The sequence below is a fragment of the Ilyonectria robusta genome, assembly GCF_021365365.1.
Source record: "Ilyonectria robusta strain PMI_751 chromosome Unknown BGZ61scaffold_28, whole genome shotgun sequence".
Taxonomy (NCBI): Eukaryota; Fungi; Ascomycota; class Sordariomycetes; order Hypocreales; family Nectriaceae; genus Ilyonectria; species Ilyonectria robusta.
The window spans coordinates 452,818-467,175 of NW_025764462.1; the positions used below are offsets into that span (position 1 = coordinate 452,818).

At 49.4% G+C, this 14,358-nt stretch overlaps 4 protein-coding genes across 4 annotated transcripts; 3 read left to right on the forward strand and 1 right to left on the reverse strand.

The window, feature by feature from the left end:
* Nucleotides 1-107: 107 nt before the first annotated feature.
* BGZ61DRAFT_365699 (uncharacterized protein) lies at nt 108-1,701 on the forward strand (the record flags this gene model as incomplete). The annotated part of the gene is made up of 7 exons (XM_046241631.1): nt 108-206; nt 352-391; nt 448-629; nt 681-717; nt 774-1,227; nt 1,281-1,348; nt 1,400-1,701. 7 exons carry the CDS (start codon nt 108-110, stop codon nt 1,699-1,701), a joined length of 1,182 nt encoding a protein of 393 aa, XP_046097780.1.
* A 2,450-nt stretch (nt 1,702-4,151) lies between these two features.
* On the forward strand, nt 4,152-5,489 carry BGZ61DRAFT_365772 (integral membrane protein-like protein TmpA; the record flags this gene model as incomplete). The annotated part of the gene is made up of 1 exon (XM_046241637.1): nt 4,152-5,489. One exon carries the CDS (start codon nt 4,152-4,154, stop codon nt 5,487-5,489), a length of 1,338 nt encoding a protein of 445 aa, XP_046097781.1.
* Nucleotides 5,490-6,267: 778 nt separating this feature from the next.
* Nucleotides 6,268-7,304, forward strand: BGZ61DRAFT_538414 (UbiA prenyltransferase family; the record flags this gene model as incomplete). The annotated part of the gene is made up of 2 exons (XM_046254649.1): nt 6,268-6,307; nt 6,367-7,304. The coding sequence occupies 2 exons, from the start codon at nt 6,268-6,270 to the stop codon at nt 7,302-7,304; spliced, it is 978 nt and encodes a 325-aa protein (XP_046097782.1).
* A 1,172-nt stretch (nt 7,305-8,476) lies between these two features.
* Nucleotides 8,477-11,721, reverse strand: BGZ61DRAFT_498616 (uncharacterized protein; the record flags this gene model as incomplete). The annotated part of the gene is made up of 6 exons (XM_046251297.1): nt 8,477-8,787; nt 9,010-9,811; nt 10,193-10,649; nt 10,836-10,861; nt 11,065-11,200; nt 11,276-11,721. The coding sequence occupies 6 exons, from the start codon at nt 11,719-11,721 to the stop codon at nt 8,477-8,479; spliced, it is 2,178 nt and encodes a 725-aa protein (XP_046097783.1).
* Nucleotides 11,722-14,358: the final 2,637 nt, after the last annotated feature.

The following is a 14,358-nucleotide window of genomic DNA, read 5'->3' on the forward strand; positions in this document are numbered from 1 at the left end:
TAGTTAAATCCACGCTGCCCTTTCTCTTCTTGTCATTTCTCACAAGACTTGGCACTGCTTTTGGAAAGACCGCTCGATCCAGCTGCTTTCACGGTTTGTCGTTTGTCATGCGTCTTCTTTCTGTCTCTTTGCTGTTCGGGGGCTTGGCAACCCTCGTCCACGCCGCCAGTTTTGCAGACCTCGCTGCTCAATTGCCTGCTTGTGGTGTAGGTACATGCAGAAGCCGTTCAATTTTAATGCTAACGAATACTGCAGCTGGAATGCATACAAGCATCAATTCCCCAGTCTACATGTACATTGAGCAATAGCACATGCCTCTGCACGGATCCAACCTTTCTAGGTCTGACGCAGGCATGCGTCGCCACGAACTGCACGGTCAAAGAATCCTTGAGTAGGATACCACTCGATCCCCGTGCGACACCAGATGCTAACTAGCTTTCTGTTCAGCGTTGGTGAGGGTCCAGAATCTCGCATGCGGCGTCGCCGTACCAAGTCAACAAAACAAATTCAAGATCAACGCCGTTGTCGCCTGTGTCCTGGCCGAGATTTGTGTCATCTTGCGGATATTCTCGAAGCTTAGAATCATGGGCAAGCTTGGAATGGACGATTATTGCATCCTGGTGGCAGGAGTAAGTTTCCGAGCCATGACCCGACATTCCCCTGCTTACACTGCTTGATAGTTCGCTACAATCCCGTACCTCTACCTCCACTGGACGCGTCAGTCTCCCAATATTCTCCCGTCCGCACGAGCTCGAATTATTAACCGTGAATAGTGGCTGATCTTGGTTTCGGCTTGAACATATGGGACATCCAACCGTTCGGCAATCTATATGAGCTTCTCAAGCGATTCTGGATCGACCAGATGTTGTACAGTCTCCATCTTTACAGCACCAAGATCTCAATCCTCTACTTCCTAAGTAGTATCTTCACATCACCTCTGTTCAGAAAAATCACCACGGGGATGTTAATCTTTGTTGCGGTGAGCGGCGCTGCGACATTGATCACGACGGGGTTACAATGCCTACCAGCGTCTTACAACTGGACCGGCTGGGATGGTGAGCATGTGGGCCACTGCAACAACCTAAACTCGCAGACTTACGCCTTTGGCGCGATCAACATGGTGTGCGATCTTGCCATTCTCATCATGCCGCTGCCGGAGCTGTACAAACTGCAGGTCAAGGGTCGCCAAAAGATTCAATTATTCGTCATGTTCAGTCTCGGGATCATGTGAGCGACAAAATCAATGAACGCTGCGACGTCAAGCTAATTCTCGATTATAGCGTCACTGTATTTAGTGTCATCCGTCTGCCGTTCCTCATCACCCTTGGCAAGACGTCAAACCCGACATGTAAGCTGCCTGCTCGAGATCTCAACAGACAACAACTTATAATTTTACTAGGGGACTACGTCGAGGTTACCATCTGGTCAATCTGGGAAACCGAACTGGGCATGATTTGTGCAAGCTTGCCGGCCATTCGCCACCTGTTCAAGCACATGTGGCCGAACGCGCTGAGCACGATTGCCGCCAAGATGAGCTCGTTCAGCCGTACCGGAGATACAGGAACTGATAAGAGCGGCAGCTGGAACGGTAGCCGGAAAGATCGGTCAAAAGTCGACAACAACGACTACCATGAGCTGGACGAGCGATCTCTCATTGGAAAGGGACCAGACGGTGCAAGTGCCACGGCCGTGCAGGTGTAACCTTGCTCGTTTTACTCAGGCGGTGTGCGCGCAAAACGTTGTAAAATTCTGTCCTTTGTTCTTTTTGGGTCTGGTTGTTTTCGGTAGCTACGGCTGGCTCGGAGCGTCACTTCGGGTTCTACACTTTAAAATTTAATGTATATAGACTTGCTTCAGTATTAGCAAAGATGTTCTGGCTGCAATAGTTAAGCCATCGTGTTGCAGCTCAACCTAATTTATCCGCATTGCAGTGTGAACTCTCTTCTCAGAACGTAGACGTATGCAGAATGACTCTTGTAAAATAAGCCCTTACATTGTGTCGGGTTTTTGTCGCCTCGTTGCATAGTTAAGTCGGACATTTCGAAAATCGATTTTCTTGCTTTGCTTTCACGAAGGATGCAAGGTTAATATTTGCAGAATTTTCCTCATTAATTATATTAGCTTCCAGATTTAACACTCCTTTTTCTTGCCCTTTTCCCGCTCCATTTTCCCGCCTCCAACTGGCTACCCTATTCTCATTCCAATTACCACAACTACACGTAACATTAGAGTAGGATAGTTTTCAATCGTCCTTTAGCGTTCCTCTAGGACGTGAGCTAAACGCCGATGGCCTTAGGGTAGCCGCACTGCCAGTGAAACAGTTCGCTAGACCATGTCCAGTCCGTGGGCACCATGTCTTGTTGGACTGGCCGCTGCCCGGGGAACGTTTGGCTTGTCTTCCGAGGTAGAGCGGGTTGGCCCGATAGGCGAGAACTCAATTCTAACGTTGTATCCTGCTCATCCTACAGGCCACAGGGGTTCCGTATGTTGACTAGTTACATCTATTTGCCCCCTTACGCTAGCAGATCTTGCTACATTAAGTTAGATGTTGAGCCTTCTCTCATGGCATTCACTCTTTGAAGTAAGTAAAATGTCTATCAATCCGGCATGTAATCCCTGCGGCCCCTAGTTCCTCAACGCCCAACGGTCGACCGGGGTCAGCGGGCGCCAGACTGCGCTAAAGCCTCTCCCTGCGGAGCCCCATGTCCAGCGACTACTCCAGACCCCGTATTGCTTCAAGCAATGGGTCCTCCAAGGGCCATGGAACTTGAAATCCGAAAGTCCGGACGGACCCAGCATATGTGTCAAACTCACATGACTGCTTACGGGGCAGTCATGTCTCAGACATAGATAACCGGCTTGTCAGGTCGTCGAGATTGTTGCTTTGCCTCTGATGATTGTGTTACAGTAACGACCGTAAGAATTGTCCTTAATTCCAGTATTAAGGGGTTTACTATATGGTACATATTCGCGAGTCTCATAGCCAGTCAGCGCGAGTCTAAATGTGCTATGACGAACCTTTGCAAGGTAATACCGAAAAATTTTCATCTTGTAGCTTTGCTTCGTACTCCAACAACATCTCTACCCCCGGCCATGCAGTATCCGGGATGTGCTTCAAAATAAGCGCTAGTTAGCTGACGTGACAAGGTTCTGTCATCTGTCAGGACTTGTCAAGCCCACACATCCCGCATAGAATGCTACACTATCCGAAACCTTCAAATGACCCTCGTATAGTGGGCCCCTGCAGTGAAACCCACTATGCACTATGTGACATAACTCTCACCAATGAAGAATAGTCAGCACATTGGAGAGAATCAACAACTTGGAGAGAATTTTCACGGGTCTTCCCGTCTTGGTAGAACCATGTGAGTGGTGATGGAAGCCTAGAAAACTAGAAGGCCATGTCTGGATCTACAATTGCCAGAAGCCGCGGTTCTTACATGAAAGCGAAGAATAGCTTTAGCTTTTGGATAACATAGTCTTGTACCACTGTGACATGGCTTTCTGAGCCAGGGCTATCTCTGATCGACACTGGTGGTTCTCACCGCCTTGGCAACTCCCACCGTTGCAAGGTTCAACTGGAAAGGATTGTGTGAAATGGGGCTGGCATTTGGTCGGCCTGGCCGGCATCGGTCGCCAGGGTTCGTTTCAAACGCAGAACCGTTTAACCCTATTCGGGTGTACGGGGCGATTCTCGTCGCCATGCCCTGAGATTCCGAAGCCGCGATGGCTGCTCCCGAGTACGATAGATTGCCATGAGCTCAGATTATCACGCTGCTATCTGAGCACGAGACGATCCAAATTTCAGTCCCACACGCTTCTCCAGCGAAGCTCCGGCCGGTCAAAATGATGGCTGGGAAAGGTTGGCTATCGCCAAGGGCCCGACAAGCCAGCCAGGCTGATTCACGCGTCCGAAGTCCGCCGCCCGCGGAACATTCTCAGGTGGCAAGACGAGAATGACTTCCTATCGTGCCATGTTGTGGGCTGATGGCCGGCCATCCGCTCCTACGAACACCCACTTCCCCTATCATAGGTCACGGTGCCGTAGACTACATCTCGATGGAACTCTGCAATGTTTGAGACCTCTTTGATGTTGTCTCTTTGTTTCAGCGCTCCGAAACTTTTGTTACAGGCCGGCATAACTCACCACCATGTCTGACTCTGGGAAGCGAGCCCCCCTACGAGGGGCTGGTTGCATCTCGCTCACTCGGTTGTTAAGATTTCTCTCCTCAGAGTACCGAATCCTGTTCACCGTTGTTTTCCTAGCCAATCTCATTGGCGTGGTTTTGTTTTTATGGCTTTGGTTCCTGCACGGTCATCCCAACCAAACGACTTGCGCTTTAGCCACATCTATCAACCTTGCCGTCTCAATTGTCATTCGCGAGGAGCACGTTGTTAACGGTCTCTACTACGTTTTCACGGCGCTTCCCCGGACATATCCTCTTTGGATTCGACGGCGAGTGGGCAAGATTTACCACCTTGGTGGCCTGCACAGCGGGTGTGGTGTGGCGGCAACGTTCTGGTTCATTTTCCTATCGATCGAAAAGACTGCCTCCTTCAGTTCCGAATCCAATAAAGATGGCGAAAGATGGACACACATTGTGGTTGTGTACATGCTGGATTGTCTCCTCATTGCCATGCTGGTCATGGCCTATCCGGCAATCCGTGCCAAATTACACAACGCCTTCGAAGTGGTCCATCGGTTTGCTGGGTGGTCTTGCCTCGCCCTTTTTTGGTGCCTGACGATTCTAGACGTCTCGATCAACACTGCATCCGATGAATCTATCGCAGCCGCCGTATTCAGCAGTGTCAACGTTTGGCTCATCTTCATATCAACCTGCAGCGTTGTTTCGACCTGGTTGAACTGCCGCAAGATACCCGTTCAGTCGGAGAGACTTTCATCACACGCTCTGCGAATGTATTTCAGCTACTGCAATCCACAACCCGGGACGACCATTCGCCTCTCCTCACGACCGCTGCTTGAGTGGCACGCGTTTGCGACGGTGAACAACCCCAAAGAGGCCGGTTTCTCGGTCGTCATCTCCAATGCTGGTGACTGGACCAAGAAAGTTATCACCAACCCTCCACGCGAAATTTGGGTCCGACGTACCCCGACATGCGGTGTCCTACGCATTGCCCCGATGTTCAACAGCATCTTGCTAGTTGCCACTGGCTCAGGCATTGCTCCCTGCCTCCCCGTCATCATGGCGAAGCAGACGAATATCAATCTATTTTGGTCGACCCGAGATCCTCTTGAAACCTACGGACCGAATATTGCCTCCGTTATCCATGGCCTGGGTGAGAAGGCACACATTCACAACACTTCCACGATGGGGAGGCCAAATACCCTGCCAACTGTCATGGATCTCTACAAACGCACAGGTAGCGAAGCTGTGGTAGTTATCTCGAATCCAAAGTTGACGATTGATCTGGTCATTGATTTGGAGGCCCTGGGAGTGCCAGCATTTGGACCTATTTGGGATTCTTGAGCGAGCCTCTCGAATTGTGAGGTCCTAGAGAACACATTGGACGAGTTTATAAAAGGAGTGCATTCAGCGCCTGGTGATTATGGTTTTCACGAAATGTATTATTATAAATAGAGGAATAGACTGAACAAGTAGATTGTAATGTACGTAATGGTAGTAATAGCAGCAGAATTCACGCGGTATTAGCCTGAGGCAATCAGCAATCCTTCTGTTATGGTACAGGTCCTAACTCCGCTTCGTGCTCTCGTACGGCCGGTACAGTGCGGTAGATAGAATGCGAATCGTTAGCCACTCTGAGATTGGTATCGATAACCTTCCCGGTTTTTCGGTCCGACCCATCAATCCACAGTCTTCTAGGCGGTATACTGTTTCAATAGCCTTCCATTGTACGTCACAGGGTTACATTCGAAAAACTGCCGCGGCGAATGCCCATGTCTAGTGATCTTCATTTCTCGTAAAAAACCATATCCACGGGGCTAGTAACACCCCTAGAGAGGCGGAGTAGTTTTCGCACCCACCGGACTCGTCGCTCACCGCAAATTAAGAAAAAATGTCGGCCGCAATTGTAAAGGAGGTTATGACGGCATGCGGTCTGGAGGTAATGAATAAGGAGAGGTGGTTGCTTATTAGGACTCATCTACCGCGGATTTGTGGTCTCCTGTTTTGGCACAGCTTCTTGTTCTTCCTCAGTTCTTCCTCCGCCGGTCTCCTGCATAGCACTGCAAAGACAACGAAATTAATCCTGGTACCAACACGGTTGGGATAAAAGAAATTCCACAATATGGGACACAAGACCGCCAACAGAAATACCCGCCAGTCTGGTAAGTCCCCTACCCACCAACGTACCTCATTGGTGTACCACTAACAGTCCCTTGTACAGCAAACACAGGCGAGATGAGCAGCTTGAAGCGGCTCGCTTTCCACATGCGGACACTATGGCTCTTTACCAAGAGTGACCTCCCTACCTCTACCGGCATCAATACAACATTCGCCATTGCAGGCATCCTCGCTGGACCGGGCACCCTTAGCGACGCTGATATTCACTGGAGTGATATGGGCAAGGGACTGCTTGTGGCTCTATATTTCACCTGGCACCTGACTCTATGCTTCAATCTCGGAAACCAGCGCCAGCCGCAGTCCGTCATTGAGGATGGCGCCAACAAGCCGTGGCGACCCATCCCGGCGGGTCGGATTACCCCCGAGTTGACAGCCAAATGGCATCTCATTGCGATAGCATCATTGCTTACGCTATGTGCTACGTTGCTGGGGGCTTGGAAAGACACGGCTTTCTACCTTTTCTGCACTTGGCTATACAACGAGCGGGCTTGGGGAGACAAGTCGTGGTGGCAGCGCGCCTTGATGAACGCCTGTGGCATCACAACCAACCGTGTAGCTACCCTTCGTGTGGCTATCACAGCTATCCAACTCCACACTCCCGAGCAGTACCACTTCACCGACAAGGGTCTAGGCTGGTTCTTGGTGTGTGCTGGCATTGTCTTCACTACGATCCAGGTCCAGGACCTCCGTGACCAGGAGGGCGATGCGCTGATCGATCGACAAACCCTGCCCCTAATCATCGGTGATGCTCCAACACGCTGGTTGACGGCCATCGCAGTCTGGGCCTGGTCTTTCATCTGCCCCCGCTACTGGAACCTCGGTATGCTTGGCTGCATGATTCCCATCCTGACGGGAGCCATCGTTACAGCGCATATGCTCGTCTTCCGCACTCGCGTCAATGACCAGGCTAGTTTCCGGCTGGTAGCCGCCTGGTGGGTATCACTGTACTTCTTGCCTCTGATGAAGACGCATGGACTGTGAATCCAATCCTACCGTACACGTAAGTCCCATCTTAGCGCAAGCTGTCCTAGCGACTGACAGTCCATTAGATCCTAGCACAGAGCTCCACTTTCGTTGTAAGACTCGTTGTGGATTAGATATGATGCAAGGGCCGGGATAGCAGCAGAGTTGGAGTCAAGTCCTCTAAAGTTCCCACTTGCCTCCTGAGTGGTCGTCACTCTGCCAGGCTCGACTGTTGAGACGATCGCTTGCTTCTTATATGCACCATGGTTAGATGGAGACGGCTAAAATTTGGGATCGGACGTGTTCGATAAAAAACTACTGGAGTATTTCGGGGTTAGATGCGGGGATGATTAGAGCTCGATTAAGTGGAACGATGATATTCTCCTTTTATTCGGCGTCCGTGGTGCCGGTGAATTGCTGCATAAGTAAGCGATAATGCGTGTGGTTTAACAAGTAGCTGGCATTGGTTAGGTGAAAGATCTCAAATATCACACATGTCACCTTTCCATACCTAAACTGGCTTTCTGATAATATCTTGGTGACGGCTGTCTGATACGCCGCCGAGAAGTGGAACGTAGCCTTCTGAGCTTCGACAACTACTGGTACTTCCTATGTTTGCCATGGCTGAAGCGGGAGTTGGATGCCAAATGAAGTCGCTGGGTTCTTGTATTTTATTCTGAATGGGCATGAAAGGTTCTAAGATGTAAATCGCATAGTAAGTCTCGTATTGGTTCATGACGGCCATCGCACACAATCTCGAACGCCGAGTCCACCTCTTCATTAAGCCAACTGCTAAGCAAACCCCTAAATGCTGCAGCAACTATTCGAGGACTTTATTCACTGCATACGCACAGACCTTGGTCCCAGCTTGCCGCAGAAGCCAGCCCGTCCAGATCATATATTCTCACCTCCATAATTACACCTCTAAATCACAAAATGAACTGCCGCCTTTCATTATTTATTCAGTATACGCTTTTTTTACATGTATCTAGGACTATAGAGCTCCTACAGAACTGCCTCATTATTATATGCTATTATTTTACTACGCATTAGTGGAGTGTTCATTCCACTCTTGCAGTCTAGCACAAATATGTTATAACATTCCTTCTGGTCTTAGTAGTACCACCCAAAAACGGGTTGATGGCTCAAGCAACTGCGTGTAATCAAATATTTAGTCCGCTATAAGTTGCCTAGAAAAATCGGTTCGTTTCGCCTTTCCTCTTCTCCCGATATTCTCGTAGAAGCTGCTTGCCACGATCCCCTTCAGCGACGACATAACCTAATCCATACTTTTCTGGGTTCTGGCAGATAGGACAATTCGTAACAAAGCCATCATCTGCATCCTCACTGGGTTGAAACTCCCTAGCATCAAAGTATTGATCACCGTCTTCGTCATCGTACCAAACGTCTCCGTCGTCGTCCATTTCTGCGCGGTAGCCGGCCAACTGAAGCGCGTTGACAAGTAAACGGACGAAAGGGAAACGGGAGAGTTGTCGACAGCCTTCGGGTGTGGTTATTGTGTCATAGAACAGTGTGGTTCGTTGAAAAGTATCCCAGTATTCCGGAAACTGTAATATCCAATCGTCTGAGTTGTCGTGGATGTGCACAGCGTCCTCGCTTGATATATCCTCATCACTGCTTTCGTGGTCGTCCGTTGATACGTTGTTGAGCTGGTCAACTCTGTTGCCATTCCTATCCTCGGAACTGCCGACCTCGACCGGACGTGCGGCGCCATTCTCAAAATTCAACTCATCAGACTCCCGCTCGTCATCTGACTCAGCATCTGACCAGGAGATGACGCCCGATGAAGTCCAAGAGGCGAGAAACGCAGGTCTTCTCTGAGCTTCATTCTTCTCGTACGCTTCTTTCCAGTCGTTAGATGGGAAGCCATGACCATACTCAGTCCATTCACGCAACACAGAGCTTTTGTATGCAGGCAGTCTAGCCACCTCTGTGGCTTTGATCTGCCCAAAATGATGGTACCATGGTTTTCCGTAATTAGCTGATGCAAAAGTTTTTGGTAAATTGCTGCTTGTGAAGATGTCGTGTGGATTTGAGCCATGCAACAGTAAGTGGCTCAGAATGCCTTCCATCTGTATAAAATGGATAGGCACGTTTCCGTAGCGAATCGCAGCTCCTTGCCAAAATGAACACCACGCCGTGCCAGAGTAAAAGTCTAACTGACGCGTGTCGGCACCAGAAAATAGAAGCCAGTGGCCCATTTCGTAACTCGAATTCTGCCTGAGGCCTCTCGCTAATGGACACAGATAGACGTCTTCTGCTGCATTCCAACGAAATGGAGCGCCAGCTGCAGTGAGAATACCGGCGAAGCAGACGTTGTTAAACGACGCAGCGGCACCCAGGGCTCTTCCACCAGTCACTTGCATAGTTGGGTCCATTTTGACGATTTCCAGACCAAAAAACAGTTCTTCAAGATCGTTTGTGTGAATCGCCCCTACTAGCAAGTTCGAAGACCCGTCAAGTGGGTTCCAATCTGAGAATCCAATGGATCGCAGTAAATTTACCTTCCATTTAAAAAAGCACAATGGCCAGTATCCTAAGTAGCTGGTCGGATTTCGTGTAGAGGAATCGAGCTCTGCACCATGGTGCAGAAGCAGAGACACCACATCGACAAGGCCCATGTGAAATGCAGTATAGATTGCCGGCACACTGTCTTGATATATTAGCATGTGTTCAGTGTGTGAATTGCAAAGTATTTACTTACCAGTAGTATCTGTTGCCTGCACATATGTTGGGGCTGCAACCATTCTCAAGAAGATACTGAATCACTTTGTGACCTCGAAACACTATGCGCCGATCGCGCCATACAACATTGCTCACAGCGTGCTAAATTCAATTGTTAATCTCGCCTCCGTAGTATAGGTCACCCGATTTTGACCACCTACCTGTAACAGACTGGCCCCTTTGTCATGATCAATATCGTGGACACTCGCCTGTCTGGTTTCTATTAAGTATCGCACAGTTGAGAGATCCCAATTGCGACAAGCAGAGAATATTGGATCCTCGGATGACCGAACATGAAGAATGGTCATTGAACAACCAAGCAAGGGAATACTCATCCAAGTCCTGGCAAAATGTCTGGCTTTGATCTCGAAAAACACGAGCCGTTGTCCAAGTACACATAGCCTTGCCCTCAGAGCTGCATGGGCTTTCCATGAGTTCTTTGTCACAATCAGCCTGGTTGAGACTCGTAGTAGAGGCTGAAATGAGCTAAGCGGTTGTACTTCATCGGCAAATTCGGAAATGTAGGAATGTTTGGCGATGATCTTCTTCCAATCGTGTTCGAATTTTCTCTCCTGCATCCTACGCTCGAAATCAGGCCCCATTTCGAGTTTCCTGAATCTTGTCAACGGGTAGATTGGGTTGAGTGGTTGCCTCGGGAACTTGGTTGTCTGTTTTATGTGAGGAGTTTGCGTTTCAGGAAGGGGTGTGAGGCATTTTGACATTGATAGGTGGCTTTCAATGTCCCGTCTCAAACTCGACAACTCTCTCAATGTCTCCTTTTGGGATTGACTGCATTTCTAAGACAAGTCGTCAGCCGTGGTCTCGAAACCCTTGGACTTTTTCGTACATTGATTGTTATCTGACTTTCGTTCTGTGACCGCACTATACTCGAAAGCCAATCCTTGGTTTCGTTGGAGTCTGCTCTTTGCTCATCCTGAAACTTCTCTATTGAGTGCATTGAGCTTGCTGAAGTTTCCTGGAAGATAATCCGCCATCAGAATTCATATTCAAAAGTTCCAACGATATCTCGTACCTCACTTGATATTAGACCAGTCTGGGCTCGGAAGCAAAGCTTGATTTCCTCAACGGAGTTCGTCATCTGAGAATAGAATGATTCCTGAGACATTCTCAAGGCAACAATTGAAGCGCGATTCAAAGAAGCTATCCGTCTGAAATCCGACACGTCAGCGGTGATGCAGTGGTTAATGGGACCCAGGTTGGATGTCAGGATTGAGATGACTCACACTGAGAGGAGACTGAGAATAACGTCCAAGGAGGTCTCTGACGCCTTCAATTCTTCGATGATCGCATGGGATTTTCTTTTGTCAATAGCTGCCCAACGAAGACTGTTCTTGACATTTGACGAATTTGTTGTTGGGTTCTGGGCATTTTGCAGCGCTTGCAAATTCTCCAGAGCCACCACATTCACCTGTAGGCACCCGTGTATCAAGTCCTTATGCGCATCTGGCAGAAGGTATTCAGCTTGAGCATCAGCCAAGTCCTTGTGGAGATCTTGAACGTGTTGCAGGAGTAGTCGAAGGTGATCGAGCTTTTTGCTCAACTGTGCGAGTTCTTTCGGTGCGTTGATGAATGATTTAACAAGCCGATGGGCCTGGTTCCCAGATTTGATACACAGCTCGATCAGCTGCGCAAGAGCGGCAGTCGCTCCGATGACCGCAAAGGGCTCCATTCTGACTGGATAGGGGAAATCTTCCAAGTAAGATGAGAATATGAGCGTCTTTGAAAAAGAAATCAGGAGCTGGAACGTTGACGAATGTAAATGGGAGGGCAGAGCCTGATTTTCAACCCATCAGATTGGCAAGGCTGTATTCACCCCGCACAAGGCACCCTTATACGAATCTACGATGTGCAATTTGCCTTATTGCCTGCATCATAGACACCCAATCTCAAGCCAACACGTTGCTACGTAACGTGTCATCCATCCTTAAGCACCAAATCATAGGTAGGCAGAAACAGAGCAGGCACAACTGCGACCGGATCTCAGCATGCGCAAGAGACCTAAGATGGCTTTCAATGATGCATGTCGCAAGAGGTATTTGCATTACAGAATGAGGTACTCTATTTCAGAATTATCGCATTCCCGGTAGGCAATGTAATTTCCTACAGGGCTCTACGCCTGACGAGGCAGTGCTTGTATACAGCCCCATGTCATCCTCCACCAAGCCTCCTGGGCATCTTTTGTTTGCAGGAGGCTTCCATACTTAAGTACTCTAAAAGCCCTTACGAAAATACCGCATAGGCCTTGGTACAGACTCGTCCATGGCTTGTCGAATATTTCCGCTCTTATATTGGTGCAGACCTAACATTTGAGCGACGCTGCCTTGTCTGGTTGATGTGAGGCTAAAAAAGCCGCATATCTTCTGACGAAGGTACTGATTACATGTGACACTTCAATCGTCTTTATGCCCATTAGTTGCGGCCTCCCAACGCTTCTTTTTCTGAGTCATCTCAATAATAGGCGTGCATGCGATACATGCTTCGGCCTCCAGTAGCTCAAATCTCTGTCCGCAGTGTGTTGCATAGCGATTCAAATAACTGTCAGACAGAATAGATAGGCGGGTATTTAGGTCCGAGGGAATTCCCAGGGATGATGTTTTTTAATCAGCGATGTTTTCATGCCCAGCGGGTTGATTGTTGGGGTCGCGATTACATGCTTACTGTCTTGTACGCCTGCCTCGATAGAGTAGACACGACAATGTCGTTTTCCCGGGGGAACTCGATAAATGTTCCAATGACTTCCCAGGTAAAAGAATCTACGGTATGCAAGAAAATAGCGGCGACTAACCGGACATTTCTTCTGGTTGTTCTGGTTTGGTAATCCCGGTCTGATCGACCCTGGTTTCACGGAAGGCGACCCTCCTGACCATGTACCTGCAAATATCCCCACACTCCATGCGGAAACGGACATCCATCTATGAACAACGATTGCCTGTGTTCCTTTCTCTTATGCAACCGCATATTGGCATTGCTTCGCACGTGCAAGTAAATCTCGGACATGACGGACGGCAAAATTATATCTTGAATGCTAAGAGAGACCCAGGTGAGTAATACCCAAGGTGAGCAAGAAATAAACAAACTCCAGATGTTTAATTCCCTTATCATGTGCACGGTAATACATCGACGGTTGGTGATTGCGGAAGCCAGAGTAAGCATCACGGTTTCGGTGTGCCGGTATTGGTAAACTCTCGACGGCCGGTGAATCCCGGTTGAAATGCTCGCCAAATGGTCATCATCGATAACGTGGAGATTCTGGCCGGTGATCGAAATGGTTACTGACATATCGGTGTGTTGAGATACGAAAACCCTCCATTCCGGCCGGATGGGCGCTGGAGTCTATAAATTGTAGATCGGCCGAGCGGGGAAGGAAACCGGATTTCGCTACTACCACCGGAGTTCCACATAGACGCCGTCGGCCCAAATCATCCCCCCATATTGAATTCCGCTCGGAGCCATCATCCAATAAGCAACGGCCCATGCAGGCCCTAGCGACCCAGCCGGAGAATATAGGACAATGCCGTCGGGTCAGCCGGGACAGGGCTGCAAATTTGCGCTGTCGTCATATCTCAGCCATGAGCTTACTTGCCGGTGACGCAAGGACGCCCTGCTTTAGGAAATGGGCGAAAGTACAGTCAAGGGGCCGGCGGTTGCTAACATTAGAAAGATCTCGCGAGATGCGGATTCACTGGTCCCAGACACCGTCACCGCATGAGCTTATCCAGGTCACCGGCCTCAAACCCGGCGTGTCCCAGGTCGGCTGTGTGCGGTTGCAGATCGTCAATCTCACACCCGTAGCCTAACATAGGTGATCCTTGCGTAATTGTCCCAGCCCTTTTCTCCAGATGGATTAGCCGCAAGGCACCCTGGAAGCAGATGAGCAGGTAAAATACGAACAATCAAGCAAGCCACACATACGCGGCTAGACATCACATCTGGGTCACCCATTCCTCTCTACGCGTACAGCGCCACGTTGGCATCATTCATGACGCTGTTTCACATCTCGTAACTATCCCGAAATGGATATCTCCGAGCTGCAACGCAAATGGCTCCAAGGAATGGTGGTCAGACCCGGCGCAGCCCCGAGCCTAAGATTCACTTCTGCAGCGCCATCTGCCATTATGCTTACCCTTGACTATCCAACCGTACGAGGTAGGGGGAATGGGGCGCTACGACCTCACCGGCGGGTGTGCTCAAATAATCAACTAACCGCATAGGGCAAAATAGATGCGAGGGTATAACCTCGTTGACAGGTGTGGGCCTGTCTTGAGGCTCAGACAGAGCCACAGATCCACCATGGGCCATGTGTCAT